The 15,101-nt window shown below is 40.1% G+C and overlaps 1 protein-coding gene across 3 annotated transcripts in view; it reads left to right on the top strand.

The window, feature by feature from the left end:
• The window catches only part of LOC129270904 (GTP-binding protein Di-Ras2-like), an 81,878-nt gene that overhangs the window by 62,063 nt on the left and 4,714 nt on the right, over positions 1–15,101 (top strand). Inside the window, exon 1 of one of the 3 annotated variants that reach the window (XM_064106891.1) lies at positions 12,959–13,262. The exons of 1 other annotated variant lie outside the window; for it this stretch is intronic. In XM_064106891.1, coding sequence (XP_063962961.1) covers positions 13,260–13,262 — 3 coding nt within the window. In that variant the 5' untranslated portion in view covers positions 12,959–13,259. Of the gene's footprint in view, positions 1–12,958; positions 13,263–14,697; positions 14,988–15,101 lie in introns of those variants that run through there. One more of the 3 variants, XM_054908238.2, reaches the window with a different exon arrangement.

Below are 15,101 nucleotides of genomic sequence, written 5' to 3'. Positions count from 1 at the left end.
TTGAATTTTCAAAAAAAAATTATATAAGTACAGTACACTACAACAATGAAGGAGTTTCCAAGAACACCATGCATATCAATTACTCCAAAATGTCCTAACTTGTGATTTTAGTGGGGGTAATGTTGAAAGATCCCCATCCACAAGAACTTTTGTGTGAATCATCCCCCCCAACCAAGAATACCGATCGACACCCATGGTGGTTGGGGACATTTAAAACATTCCTAATTGTACACATTGACATCCAGGCGTCCTCGACGAAGTGCATAACCACTTGAATGGGCTCTTCATCTTTCGAAGACCTCCTCCCCCTTCATGGAAGCAGTGTTTTCTTTCACTTAATTCATCTCTTATATAATAGCTGACTATCAGTTTCTTATGTGTTGACTTTTACAACGGAATCTCGACTGACTATTATATCCTTTAGCAATCGTTTATTGTCAGTGCTCTGGTGTTATCAAGCCTCTGCACTTCAGGATTTCATGTAAGAAAGTTCAAGGTAGGAATGAAACATGTCTGGTACCAATGGGGACAAAACCTAATTAACTTTAATTTGATGTGGACATTAATGAATTTGAAACACAAATGCATAGATTAAAGGCGACAAGGTGTCTTGGCTTTTCTGGTAGATTTGCATGATTTGTATACGAGAAACGCAAGGTTAGCTTTGCTACGACGTAATTTGCACTATTTTGGGACACGAATAGTTTATGACTAGTTCAAGTATCGATTTGTGCCACGTCGTTCCATGTCGTGAAGTATGCAGTCCAGTGCGGAACAATGCTTGATGTGTGCAATATTTAGAATTTGTCAAACTTCGGCACGACAAATTATGGATACAATATTGTCGCGACCTGTGCAGCGTAAGTCGTGCCATGACACGATTGACACGAATTTCACAACTAATACGCAACTACCTCACGTATAGGTCATACATATGATATACAAATTTTCAATGTTTTTTTTAAGAGCAATCGTTCCGAATATTACATGAGCGTGCAAGTTGAAAGGGTTCATTTAAATACAGGAAGCGGAGATGAATAGATTGCTTCAGCTTGCACCGAATGTAATATTCGAATGGTCGCAAGAATGACAAAATAATGAATATTTGTTTTACACAACGCTTGATTTGTAGGCATAGTCCAACGAACGTAGATCAAATAACCAAAATAGAGGAAAAGGGGAATAGGACTAACATAAATCTAGGTAGATCTGCTCGGGCCTTGTTTAGCCTTTCATTTTGCTAAATTTCATACCTTCGCGTGGTGTATGGAGCGCAGTGATGCGGATATGCGCATGCAGTTAAGCGCAGACCAACGAACGTAGAGGGCAGCAACACACAAGCGTGTTGCTATAAGGAAGGTCAACTCGATACGCGCATGCAGCTGAGCTGCGCGCGAATTTATTGTTCATGCCAACGAAATCAAATGCCGATCCAATACAACAACAAATTAGTAGCGATCAAGAAACGAATATGAAAGAATATGACTACAACAATATCAAAGATAACATTAAAAAATATGTTGAGGAATATACATACATATAAAAACATACTTTGATATTTAAAACTTTACAAATATAAGTTTCAGGAAACTAAAATCATTACCAAATCGGTGATTGTTGTTATCAGCGATTTCACCAGACGGCTGTATTAGGTGATTTGCGCCGAGACGATTTTGTGACCACTCGCAAAGCATTTCGGGATTGAATATAACCACCTTATTTTCTCTGAGCTCTTCGCTGAACCCATCATCACTCTATGCTTAAGCTACATTATGCTCCGTCGTCTGCTTAGATCTCAACCCCTAGTCAGTCTAGCACTGGTACTTATTCTGCTAGGCGTTGATCAGCATTTATCTGCAGCCCATAGGCCGTGACTCATTTATTTATTAGAACCGGCAGCAGTGCCAATGGGTTTTAAACAAACTTATTCACGTACATCTATCAGTAGTATTTCATTTCTTTTCACCATTTTCCCAAAAACTTATAAATTTAGAAATACATTCCAATCAGTAATAAGTGAAGTCTACATCTAACTTAGATCTTGATCATGTTGATCGATAGACCCAAAGCTTCAGTCTCTGTATTTTGGTTGTTCTGCTGAACTGCGCTGGCTCACTCTCACCGATGGAGATTATAGTAATATGTCAGAAATTGCTGAATAAATCCCCAGAAACGACGGTTATTCCTGTCTAGTTGATCGATAGACCCAAGTCTAAAGATCTAACTTTATTAGTCTAACTAGACAAATGCTTTGACCAGTCTCGATCTGTTAAGATGTTGTTCCACACTGGATATCTAACTTTAAGTAGATCTAGAATAGATCTAGCACGACTTGTTGGTATGAGATAGTCTATGCAAAAACAAAAAAATAATAAAATAATAATAATAAACTCAAAACAGACGGATTTCACCCTGTCATATATAGGACGCCTAAACCTAGACCATTTGAGGGTTGGTCCATGCAAGCTAACTTTGGTTTAATTAAGGCCAGCCTGCATGGGCTAGCTGCTAGGAGGTTATGATTTTTTAGTCCGTTAAATGCCTACAGGGTAAATTCCTTGAGTCTAACTGTTAGATCTAGAAGATTATATGGTTGACAAGTTACCGTTAGGCCTTAGCGTTAGACATGAAATCCTTGAAATTCACTTTAGAAAATGCATATAAAATCACGACGAGCTCAGTCACTTTGCTCTTTCGCTTTCGAAATTTCTCAAATTAAAATTACGCGTTCTGCCGGCCAAACACAGGCCAGGCCCCGGAAAATTAACCAATTGCAATATGGCAAACAAATTATGTAAGTCTTTAAACATTGATTGCAGAGAAGCAATGGTCAAATTAAGATATGGATGCTGTCTATCAAATCAACTTTCTGCCCAAAATCAGAAATTAAGATGGTCTAATCTAGCCCCCATCCCTAGTCCAGGCCTACCCTAACTTTAAGTTACTGGGTTAGGTCTAACGCAAAACGATGGTGGCACTCTGCCAAACGATGTAACATTGCAATCAGTTTCCATCAATTGGCTGATTTTTCTTAGAAATTATTGAAGAAAACCAGGGAAAATGTGGATAGGTGGCCGTTTATTTAAGCTTTAATTTGGCTTTGGAAGTTTGGTTGCTCAATCGACCTTCGACGCGACGCAGCCTGGCTGTGCAGCTGCAGCGCAGCCAATGCATGGGGTTTTTTCGCCGTCCATAGTCTCGGACTCGAATTGTCTATTGTCTATGTTGCTAGAAGGTCTATGACGAGTCGCCTGAAGCCCCAGCGCATCATCAACGTCACTAGCTAGCTGCGCGACCGACCCAGACTCGGCGCACCCAGGCCAGAAAAATTACCTCGATTATTACGGTGGTTGTCTATGCATTTATTAGTGGTGCAGCGAAATTCAGCAGAAGAAAAAAAGAGATATGAGGTATCCTCGTCATAGACTTAATATTCCAAAATGAGGAAAAATGTCAAAATCATGATTATTTAAACTAAATATTTTCTTTAAAAATGAAAGTAATATCTGTAATATTTTTACCCAGAATAACCGATCTAATAATTGTTCATTAAAAAAATATTTGAAATTAACAAATGAAAAAAAATCAACTCGACAAATTTCCCAAAACCCCACCTTATTTTTTAGAGTGGTCACAAAATTCGAGCGGAGTTGACCTTCCTTAGAGCAACACGCTTGTGTGTTGCTGCCCTCTACGTTCGTTGTTTCATACCTTCGCGTGGTGTATGGAGCGCAGTGATGCGGATATGCGCATGCAGTTAAGCGCAGACCATGGTACGCACGTTGAGTTAGTGATGTATTGCACTGCAAACTCCCTTGCTGGGTAGTGCAATCCCGGCGGGGGGGATACTCGACCAAAATAAGTGGTAAGTGGTATATGCCGCGGGCGAGACAAAAACGGGGGCCTTGGAGCGGGCTGATTGTAAAAAGGAGGGTCCTCGGAACGGGCTTCGGAACTACAAATGTTTGTGAAAACGGGGGTCCTTGGAACGGGCCGCCGGGCTCGCTCGCGCAGAGGCAATGGTCGGACAGCGCTCTGCGGCCGCTTTTCACCAAAATTACAGCTCATTGTAGCAGATCAATGCGGCCGGAACGGTGTAACGAAAAATATGCGAAGCTTTGGAACGGATCTCTTTCTTCTTTTTTTTTCCTTGATAAGAAGAAAATGCTATGCTTTGGAGCGGCTTTCTTTGTTTTTTTCTCTCAATAAGATAAAAATGCTATGCCTTGGAACGGAAAATTTGAGCGTAAAAAAGAAGGTCCCCTCCGCGGCACATACCCACTACGCATTATATACTGAGTGCCCCCCCCCCCCCCCGGCCCGGGAGTGCAATAGTCGACCATTGCACGGGTGTCATGTGTTGGCGTGCTTAATTTGGCACCTATATAGATCCTTGTCATTTGATTGGTTGTTTGATATCGACCATTAAGCCCATTTTACAATGACGTCATCAACCGTGCAAGTTTTGATCCATACGATTTTGTCCATTGCACGCGCGCACCTAGACTGCAGGCCATAGACAAATAAATACCAACGAACGTAGAGGGCAGCAACACACAAGCGTGTTGCTCTAAGGAAGGTCAACTCCGCTCGAATTTTGTGACCACTTTAAAAAATAAGGTGGGGTTTTGGGAAATTTGTCGAGTTGATTTTTTTTCATTTGTTAATTTCAAATATTTTTTAATGAACAATTATTAGATCGGTTATTCTGGGTATAAATATTAAAAATATTAGTTTTATTTTTAAAGAAAATATTTAGCTTAAATAATCATGATTTTGACATTTTTCCTCATTTTGGAATATTAAGCCTGTGACGAGGATACCTCATATCTCTTATTTTCTTCTGCTGAATTTCGCTGCACCACTAATAAATGCGTAGACAACCACCGTAATAATCGAGGTCATTTTTCTGGCCTGGGTGCGCCGAGTCTGGGCCGGTCGCGCAGCTAGCTAGTGACGTTGATGATGCGCTGGGGCTTCAGGCGACTCGTCATAGATCTAGCAACTTAGACAATGACGTCTAATTTGCCTGGCCTGATTTGAAGTGTAATGGCTTCAGGGCTGATGTTTATCAACGATGATTGTTCAAGGTTAGATTTCAAATTTTAAATGTCATTTGACTTTTAAGTCTATAAATCTGAAATAAAGGCGCTGTATCCCCAAAATCCGGGTCTAAATTTCAACTCTGAGTCCGAGACCATGGCATGGACGGCGAAAAAACAACCCATGCATCGGATGCATTGCATTGGCTGCGCGCTGCGCTGCAGCTGCACTGTGATGATGCAGCGAAGAGCTCAGAGAAAATAAGGTGGTTATATTCAATCCCGAAATGCTTTGCGAGTGGTCACAAAATCGTCTCGACGCAAATCACCTAATACAGCCGTCTGGTGAAATCGCTGATAACAACAATCACCGATTTGGTAATGATTTTAGTTTCCTGAAACTTATATTTGTAAAGTTTTAAATATCAAAGTATGTTTTTATATGTATGTATATTCCTCAACATATTTTTTAAGTTATCTTTGATATTGTTGTAGTCATATTCTTTTATATTCGTTTTTTGATCGCTACTAATTTGTTGTTGTATTTGATCGACATTTGATTTCGTTGGCATGAACAATAAAATACGCGCGCAGCTCAGCTGCATGCGCGTATCGAGTTGACCTTCCTTATAGCAACACGCTTGTGTGTTGCTGCCCTCTACGTTCGTTGATAAATACGTAGGCACCACAGCACGCATGTATGTACGCAACAATCAACGCAGACCGAGCTCGCACTGCATGAGCATATTTTACATCGAAGTTCATAAATATCATATCATAAATATCATTCGTGCAATGGAGAGAATACTTTATTCTGTGAAAGATGAAATGAATGAGATGAATGAACGAGGCGTAGCCGAGTTGAATGGATCATTCACTTTTCACCTCATGAAGTATTCTGTCCATGGCACTCATAAACATTTATTATTTGTATAATAGTTGCTCCCTTTGAATGTTATTTGACCTTCATTCCTCCAATCAGCTATCAAGGATATATGTATCTGCTGTGTAATGCCTGTAAGTGTCAGAATTGCCCCCCCCCCCCTTATGCATACGCATGCGCGATTTGGCTATCATGAACAGTCATTCCTGTCGTGAATTACGTCAATCATGGTAGTCGTGACCATTATATTGACCATTCACGCACTTCGTACCCTGCATGTTCACAAAGTTGCTCGCTCAAATCGGGCCAATACGGGATCTTAACATTTTTAAGAGCCTGGTCACACCGCCCGAGCGTTGTTGGAGCGGTCGTGGAGCGGAGAGAAAAAATCATCACCGCTCGCTACCGTTCACCACCGTTTAACCAAAGTTGGCCTCAGTTAAGGCAACGCCGAATACGCTCGGCCACCGCTGATGGTCCCTCCTACCGCTCCGAAAGTTTTGAGCTGCTCAAAATATTGCGAGCGGTGAGGAGCGGGCAATTTTCCGCTCCAGCAAAGTTGACTACTGCTCTAACAACGCCCAGTCAAAGTTTGGCACCGCTAGACGAAAGTTCGTGAACGCTTGGGTCCGCTAGGCTAACGCAGGAATCTTGAATCCTGGACAACCGCTGCTTCGCCAGCGTTGCCCGGCCGGTGATTAAACGGTTCACAAACTTTGGTGGAGCGGTTGTAAGCGTTTTCCGAGCGGACACAGGATTGCTGGAACGGTGCTGGGGGTCAAAGTAGCGATCCATTGCGGTGATGAACCTTGGTTTAGCGTTGGTATGGAGGTGTCGGAGCGGTACCAGAATTTGGCTATAAATACGGGGAGAAATGAATAAGGAGCTCATTTGGAATCGAAATGGGCTGATAATCCATGTTTTTTTAATTTACATGAGAAACGTTTTGATTTCCGTGGATTTCTGTTTAAATTCTATCATCATCATTTCGCCCGGTGTCTAAGCTATAAGTCGATACCAAATTTAGCTGCCCGTTTTTGCCCGTTTTTATGTTAGAGCCGATTTTACTTGAGACATCACCCCAAAAACCTGTTCAAAAACGGTCATTTTTATACCGTGCAGTCATCGCAGCGCACCGTGTGGGGTGTACATTGCCGTTCATTTTTGAAATTTTGCACGGCGGGGACGATTCCCCTTCCATTCCATGAAATTCCGGGCATAATGTAAACAAAATGAAGGTTGATAACGCACATAAGGGCTACCCAGCCCTCTTCCAGAGATAAAAGTTACTTGTAAAATAATTTCTGCCAAAAACCTAGAGTAAAACATTCTTTGTGTTATATACTCTACGTTTTAACCAAGTCTACACAGCTTGATAAAGCACGGTTAATATTTTTCAGATTTTAAAGTATTTTTTAATCTAATGATCATTTTAATGCCATAAAATTATTTTTAGCATCTCATACACACTTTTTAGGCATGTGAGTAGCATAAACCAACATTCACTCTGATCAATCTTAAAGTAACACATAACACAAAGTTTATATACTTCACATTGTTTAGCGTAATTTTTCTTTTCACAGATTCGCATGTTTAGTTTTAATTTTAGTATGTCAGTGCTTTTGGAGGATACCGTATCGGCTGTGAGACTATTCAAGTGGGAGATTGCTTCAGGGAAGAAGGAATTAGCCAGTAGGGTGGTTGTGATGAACATTGAAGTGACCTCATACAGTTCATCATGGGATCTTCTTAATCTTGTATTTTTCTTGTTGCATATTTATTTAAGTCAAGTTGAGTTTCTCCATGGATGATCTTATATAAGTTGATGTTTCGGTGATTTCGCCTCCTTTCTTTAAGAAACATCCAGCCAAGTGTTGTCATTATGTTTGTAACGCTGGATCCCCGTGTGTAGTTCCCTGTGACGAACCGGGCGGCTCGTCTCTGTACCATTTCCAGCAATTTGGTGTTCTTCACTGTTCCTGGGTGACATGCTATCGAAGCATATTCCAGGTGGGGTCTAACAAGCGTGTGGTATACACGTTCCTTCACTGTTTTAGAGCAGTGATAGAAGTTCCTTCTGATGAAGTTTAAATCCCTCGGTCCTTTGGCGGTTGCCTGTTGTGACTGCTTAACCCATTTTAGGTTGTTTTATATTATGTATTCCTAGGTATTGATGGTTATTTACTTCCTTTAGTTGTTGACCAAGGAGTGAGTAACTGGTATGTCCTTGTACTCGCTTTCTGGAGATCCTCATGACAGTGCATTTGGATGCGTTGAATTTCATCCCCCATGTGTTTCCCCATGTGACCAAATTATCCAAGTCTTTTTGTAGTGATTCTTCATCGGAGGAGTTGGATATTGCTCGGTAGAGTATGCAGTCGTCTGCAAACAGTCTTGCCGTGCTGTGAACTGCTTCCGATAGGTCGTTTATGTACAAAATGAAGAGGTTGGGGCCGAGCATTACCCAACTCCTCCGATGAAGAATCACTACAAAAAGACTTGGATAATTTGGTCACATGGGGAAACACATGGGGGATGAATTTCATCCCCCATGTGTTCCCCATGTGACCAAATTATCCAAGTCTTTTTGTAGTGATTCTTCATCGGAGGAGTTGGATATTGCTCGGTAGAGTATGCAGTCGTCTGCGAACAGTCTTGCCGTGCTGTGAACTGCTTCCGAGAGGTCGTTTATGTACAAAATGAAGAGGTGGGGCCCGAGCACTGTTCCCTGCAGTATACCGCTTAGGACTGGTAACCAGTTTGATATTGATAATTAGCTGGTTCATTTTATGACCCTTCTTGTAGATATAGCAGCGATGTTCGCTTTACGCCAATCCTCGGGAAGGATCCCTTGGTCTTATGACTGTTTAAATATGAATTGCAGGACTGGGGCTATTTCTTCTTAAGGCCCAGGGCCCGTATTCCATAAACGAGATAAGCTTTTTGCTTAAGTTTAAGCAATTTGTCTTAGCATTTTGCTTGTCTAAGAAATCTTCCCTAACGATATTCTATAAATTTTAAGACATTCGTCTCAAGTCAGACGATATGGCTAAGCAAATGTCTCAAATTCTATGACGTCATGAGAAAATTGCAACGTCACGCAACTTTCGTCGCGAACGTAACAGCTGCTCCTCGGTAAAAAGTCTATGCGTTTTATGTGTTAACGCAAAAATCGCATCATAACAAATATCAAGATGGTAGCTGAAAATAAAAGGAAGGCCAATTTACTGAAGGAGAGAAAATCCACTAATAGCAGAAATAAGAGAAAGGGAAAAGTTCTTGAGACCCATGCTTAATTTGCGTACGTTTCAGGATAAAGAAAAGACGTGGACCGAAATTGCCTTAAAACTATAACAATTAAGACAACTCACAACTAGTCTACAAAATGTAGACCCATATCCGCAGTGTGTGTACCTCAGCTGATTCAACGAGTCTGTATAGCAGACTAGGTCTACTGAGGCCGCTCGCCAGCAGATCCCACCTCACGAGCCATTCAGAGTCTGCATAGCAGACTAACTCACAACTGTCTTAAAGTTAGGGCAAAATTATTAGCCATGTTGTATTCATGAAATATAGACTCTGCAGTTTCAAGAAAAGTTGCTTAGCCATTAATCCTATATCTGTCTTAGTCGCGAAAAACTCTTAGCCGAATTCTAAGACAAAATTCTTAGCCAATTCTGTATGGACTACGCGTTTTGCCTAAGAATTTTGTCGTAGACAGAAAATAAGACAAAATGCTATGATTTTTGCTTAAGCATGCTTATCTCGTTTATGGAATACGGGCCCTGGATCCCTACGTTGTCCTTGCACCTGGTTTTGATGTATTTCCAGAACTGTTTATTACCAGCTTCTGAAAGAGTAGCTATGAATGTCCGATGTGCTTTTCTAAGTTCTTAAATGACTACTCTCTTAATTTGTTTGTATTTGTCCCATTTATCTTGCCCTCCGAGTTGCTTTGCCTTTGAATAGTACCTCTCCTTCTTGCGACAAAGTTTCTTGAGTTTGGGGGTTAGCCAGGGTACTCTTGGTTTTCCTGAAACTGTTTTTGACGGTACGTGCTGGTTGACAAGGTCGTGCATTGTGTCTCTAAAGTTGCACCAATTCTCTTCGACTGATTTACTGCTGGGATTTGAGTCCAAAAAGAAAGAAAGAAAAAAAAAAAAAAAAAAAAAAAAAAGGAACTTGATATCAAGTAAACTGAACAGAAGAAAGAAAGAAATATTAAAGCCTATGACAGTTTTTACTATGAAAAATACACAAATTTTAAACTCTCCCAATGCGATTTTGTTCAGAAAAAACTTGACAACCAACAATAATTTTTGTTTCGCCCCACGAAGAAGAAAATATGTTTAAAAAAAGGAGAAGAGGGAAAAATAAGAAGCACAAGAAATATGAATAAAATATGGGGAGGGAATAATTAGAGCAAAAAATATCGGGTCTTTACATAAAAAAAGAAAATTTCGCTCAAATTTCGCACTCGCATTCCCTGATAAGTGAGATACAGTAATCTGCTCATTAGGATACCATGGAGCATAGAATAGGCCTATCCAATTTTAAAGTTAATATGCACAAATTATTTTTCTTGCGATTCGAGAGTTCCATTGCATTCTGTTCATGCTTACAAAAAGTATTGAATATCAGAAAAAAATCAACTAGCGCTACGCGCTGGCATTATTAGACAGGAAGTGAGATACTTATTCTCTTCATGTACTACAGAAAACAGTAATTCAAGTGTTACCGTTTCAAGTCAGGCACCTATTTTCATCTCGCTCCTCGCATCAATTGACCATCTTATTCATTTTATTCCTCTTATGCGTCGTTTCAAAAAGTGCTTTAGAATCAGAGGTTAACAATTTTTTTCTGCTCGCGCTTCGCGCTTGCATCAATTGTTAGATAGACCCCAACCAGTTCATGGTCACAATAAGTGTATTATAATTTTAAGGATTGGAGCGAAATATATTAATCAAAGGTGCTTCGAATGTCCAGCTGTTGGGATGGAATAACACAAATTTTGAGCTCGCGCTAAGCGCTCGCATAAACTGTTTAGTTAGATGCCCATCCTGCTCATGATGAACAAAAATGCTTAGAATGTCAAACTTTTAGGTCAGAAAATCAATATTTGTTTCAGCTCGGGCTTCGCGATTTCATCATTATTGTTTAGATAGATACTCATCCCGTTCATGGTAACAAAAAGTGCTTTAGAATATCAAATTTTGGGCCTGATCTAATATAAAAAATTCAGCTTGCGCTACGCGCTCGCATAGAATATTTAGTTTAGATTTTGTCCATTCTGTTCATGATTATCAAAAGTGCTTAGAATGTCTAGATTTTTAGGGCAGAATATTTAAAATATTCACATCAATTGTTTAGATAATCAGCCATCCTCCTTGATGACCCAAAGTGCTCAGAATGTCAAAATTTTAGGTCAGGACATCAACAATTTTCGCGCTCGCAAAAAAGGTTTGTTTAGATACTATCCTGTTCATCATTGATGTTCATGGGGGCGCCATTTTTCGAAAAGTACACAATTGCACCAAAATCTGGTAGGTCCCACTCGGTGCAAAATCCTGCAAATGCACCTGCCTTGTTAGATATCTCATCATGATTGTAAGAAATAAAAACTAAGATGTACTTAAAACTACAGATTTTAGTGTAGACTACCCTGTAAACAAAAATATAAAAAAATAATCAATTCACCTTTTTCAAATGGGCTTGAGATGTACTGTTTGGAAAGCAATGTCAGGATTAATGACAGCCAGTTCCCCCGGGAGGGGGCACTTCCATTGACGAGTGGATGCCATGAAAAAAAAACCAAAACACGTAAAAAGATCTCTTTTTCAAGATAGGGCGTGAGTAACGTATGTAACGTAATAAGGGTGTCAAAAACACTAAAATGATGAAAAGGCCTATATATTTCGAAAAAAAAAAGACAAATACTTTATAAAGGATGTACTTTTTGCCCCAACAGTCCGATTTGAGCGAGGTGTGTGGCGGTACTAAACCAAATGTAAAGGTTAAGCCGTCGTCCGTGATCACGTCCATGACATAACAATTAAGATATCGTTCTACTTGTGTAGGGGGTCAATTCAGTTAATACTTGTCAAGGGTACCGTTTTGTTTCCAATACTTGTTAAGGGTAGGGTTTCACACGCGAACACTTTTCAATGGGTATATTTTCAGAACATGAAAAATACTTGTTTAGGGTGCTTTTCGAAACCCCATGGTCACGCTTGGTATCCATTCGTCAATGGAAGTGCCCCCCCCCCCCCGGAACAGTTCCGTAAATGACCTGCCACTGTTTCATTGAAGCTATTATAAACACAATCTGCTGAGAAAGCCCCCCCCCCCATACACACACACACACACACGCAGGTTATATTAGTAAATGTATCAAGTAATCCTCATAATGGCAAGAATCGTACCCGAAATATCAAATATATAGAAAGCAAAAGCTGAGTACAAAGACTTTAAAGTACCCAAATTTGCCGTAATCATGGTAATTGCTTGTGGTGTGGTGATAACAGCAGTAAACCAAAGCTCTGCCCTCCACTGTCGTAGTGGTGCGGGTTCAAATCCCGATCTTGTCATGTTAGCAAATATATGTTGTATTCATGTTGGAAGGCTAAAGCATTCCCTACCTCTGGTTTTTATGGCATTCTTTAGGCAAAAAGCATTCCCATTTTGAATAGTAAGAGGCGATGCTATGCATGAGACAAACTGTACCTCTTAAACGGTAAATATCGTTGCCTCGCGGTGCATGCTTTGTTCTGCATTGTATGCAGTTGTTTCATTTAAACCATGGTTGAATATTTTTCATTTGTGATCATAAGGAGGCGTTCATGGCAGTTGTCCATTCTTCATTAAAAATACATTTTGTTGAAACTTCCACTACCGGACTATCGACCAAGAAACGTTAGAAGCTTGTTTTAAGATCAACCACTCCCCCCCCCCCCCCCCCCCCCATTTAGATGAACACTTTTCTCCGGGGCATATCAATTATTCTGAATGCATTACTTTACTTCAATTTTGCTCAAGATGGATGCAGATCTTTAATGTTATATCACTACAGAAATATTATTATCATTGTGAGGGCTAGGGAGGGAGTGCGAGAAAAACCGAAGACGGTGAAGAGCAGAGAGGAAGCAGAGAAAGCGTTCACCTACGATCTTAAAATTGTGTAAAGGCATGCTTGATCAGCTTTCGCTTTATCCACTTCAATCGGGGACACAATCTGCGATGGGACCGATTTCGTTCGACAGAAGATTGAGAAACATACCCATCTAGCCTCCTCATTATTATCTCCGTATTTCGACTGAAAGTCACGTAAAGCAATCATGGTACGGGCTTACCCTGTGTACCATACACGCTGCGGGATCTCATCGGGGGATCTCATTACTGAAAACATAGCGAGTGCCACATTGATGTCGGCCATCCTCTGGTATCAGAATTAGATTGTACCAGTTAGTGATTCATTGCAATTTTATTATGGCTATTTGTGAAAAAAAAATCACCATTTTGACTATACGTCAATTGTATATTACTCGGCAAATCTGATTTGATTCTGTTATAATCAGTAGCTTTTAACCACATCATATTACGTGACCACCTGGGGATTGCTGGTGTCACTTCATATTCATTTTAAGAATATTAAAAAACGCAATAAATAGTTGAGTTTTGGAAAGGAAAATTAGTCAGACCAAGTATAATAACATCTCCATGAAAGCATAGCACAAGCATCATTCTGGACAAATCATCCTGCTGGGAATCGAATACAGTTTGGTGACTGTGCACTGCAAAAACTCCGGTGTTGATTTAACACCAGCCCGGAATCTATATGTCCACACCCTGAAACAACACCAGTTCGGAATCAAACCGATGCTGTTTTAATACTAGTTGGTGTTGTATAAACACCTTTCTGGTGTTAGACCAAAACGAAACTGGTGTTGTTTAACACTTCTCTGGTGTGGACATATATAGATTCCGGGCTGGTGTTAAATTGACACCGGAGTTTTTGCAGTGTGGTCGTATTTGGGAAATCAAAATTCTAGTTTTGCAATGAAAATAGTAATATGTTGGCGATAACAACTATGAACTGTATGCTTTGGTTGTTTTAGAGACATTTTAGTTATATATCTTCCTTTGAGTAAACTGCATTTGCAATGTTAAGGAAGTCTTCATTTCCTGCTATCCGCTATACAGGTGGGTGTTACATATTATAAGCCTTTCGTACATTGCGAGCGACTTTACGAACGACTGGTTATCCTTTCTTGAGGTATAATATGCGCACCAAATATTCATTGATGTTGATTTAGCTCATAAGAAAGAATCACCAGTCGTTCTTAAAATCACTCGTAACTTACGTACGTACAGCTTTATGAAACACCGACCAGGACCATTGATGATAATTTAAAAAAAAATCCGTTCAGCTTATATTCAATCAAATCAAATTTTTATCAGAAGTTACCATCATGAAAAGTAACCCTCAATCGATATTGACAGGACAATAAGTTGTTGAAGACAACACAACAATAATTAAAGATAAGATTCGATGCAATTCGAAGATGTTAATTGAAGATGAGAACTACAACAACAAAATATCGTTGTGGCCGGTCTGACGTGGATTGGAAAGCGATCTTATATGGTTTCTCACTCATCAGGCTCACGAGTTCTTGGCCCCGGAACAATCCATTGCTAATTTGAAGGAGCAGTGCTGATTGGTTCCTATAGTCAGTCTACTGAGCAAAAAGCGCTTGTAACGATATTCTTGATAGGCCATTTCATATAACATTCGCGTTACGGGGCCCTTTGCTGTGTATATATGGCACGCACGATGTCAGATTCTAAGCACTCATTACAAACGTCTCAGGACATCCAAGACATAGAAATTAACATCGCTGAAAGAATTTGGTGAATTATTTACTCTGCTGCTTTGAAGCGGCCAATCGCCAACACTTTTCCCGACCAAGGGCGTGTTCATATTTTGTTTCAATGCACCTCATTCATCCCCGGGACAACGTTTCAAACAACCATTAGGAATAAACAAACTATAAATTGACTACGTTGTGAGTATTACGAGTTTATGTGGTCTTGAAATTGTTCCAGTTTTGTAAAAGGCTTGCTTGATTTTGACAAATCTCAATCTTTACAGACATCACAGTTGAGCAAGTGTTAACTTC

The sequence above is a fragment of the Lytechinus pictus genome, chromosome 11, assembly GCF_037042905.1.
Source record: "Lytechinus pictus isolate F3 Inbred chromosome 11, Lp3.0, whole genome shotgun sequence".
In the NCBI taxonomy this organism is placed as follows: domain Eukaryota; kingdom Metazoa; phylum Echinodermata; class Echinoidea; order Temnopleuroida; family Toxopneustidae; genus Lytechinus; species Lytechinus pictus.
The sequence above is the reverse complement of the archived record's forward strand: the minus strand, read 5'-3'. Positions and strand labels throughout refer to the sequence as shown.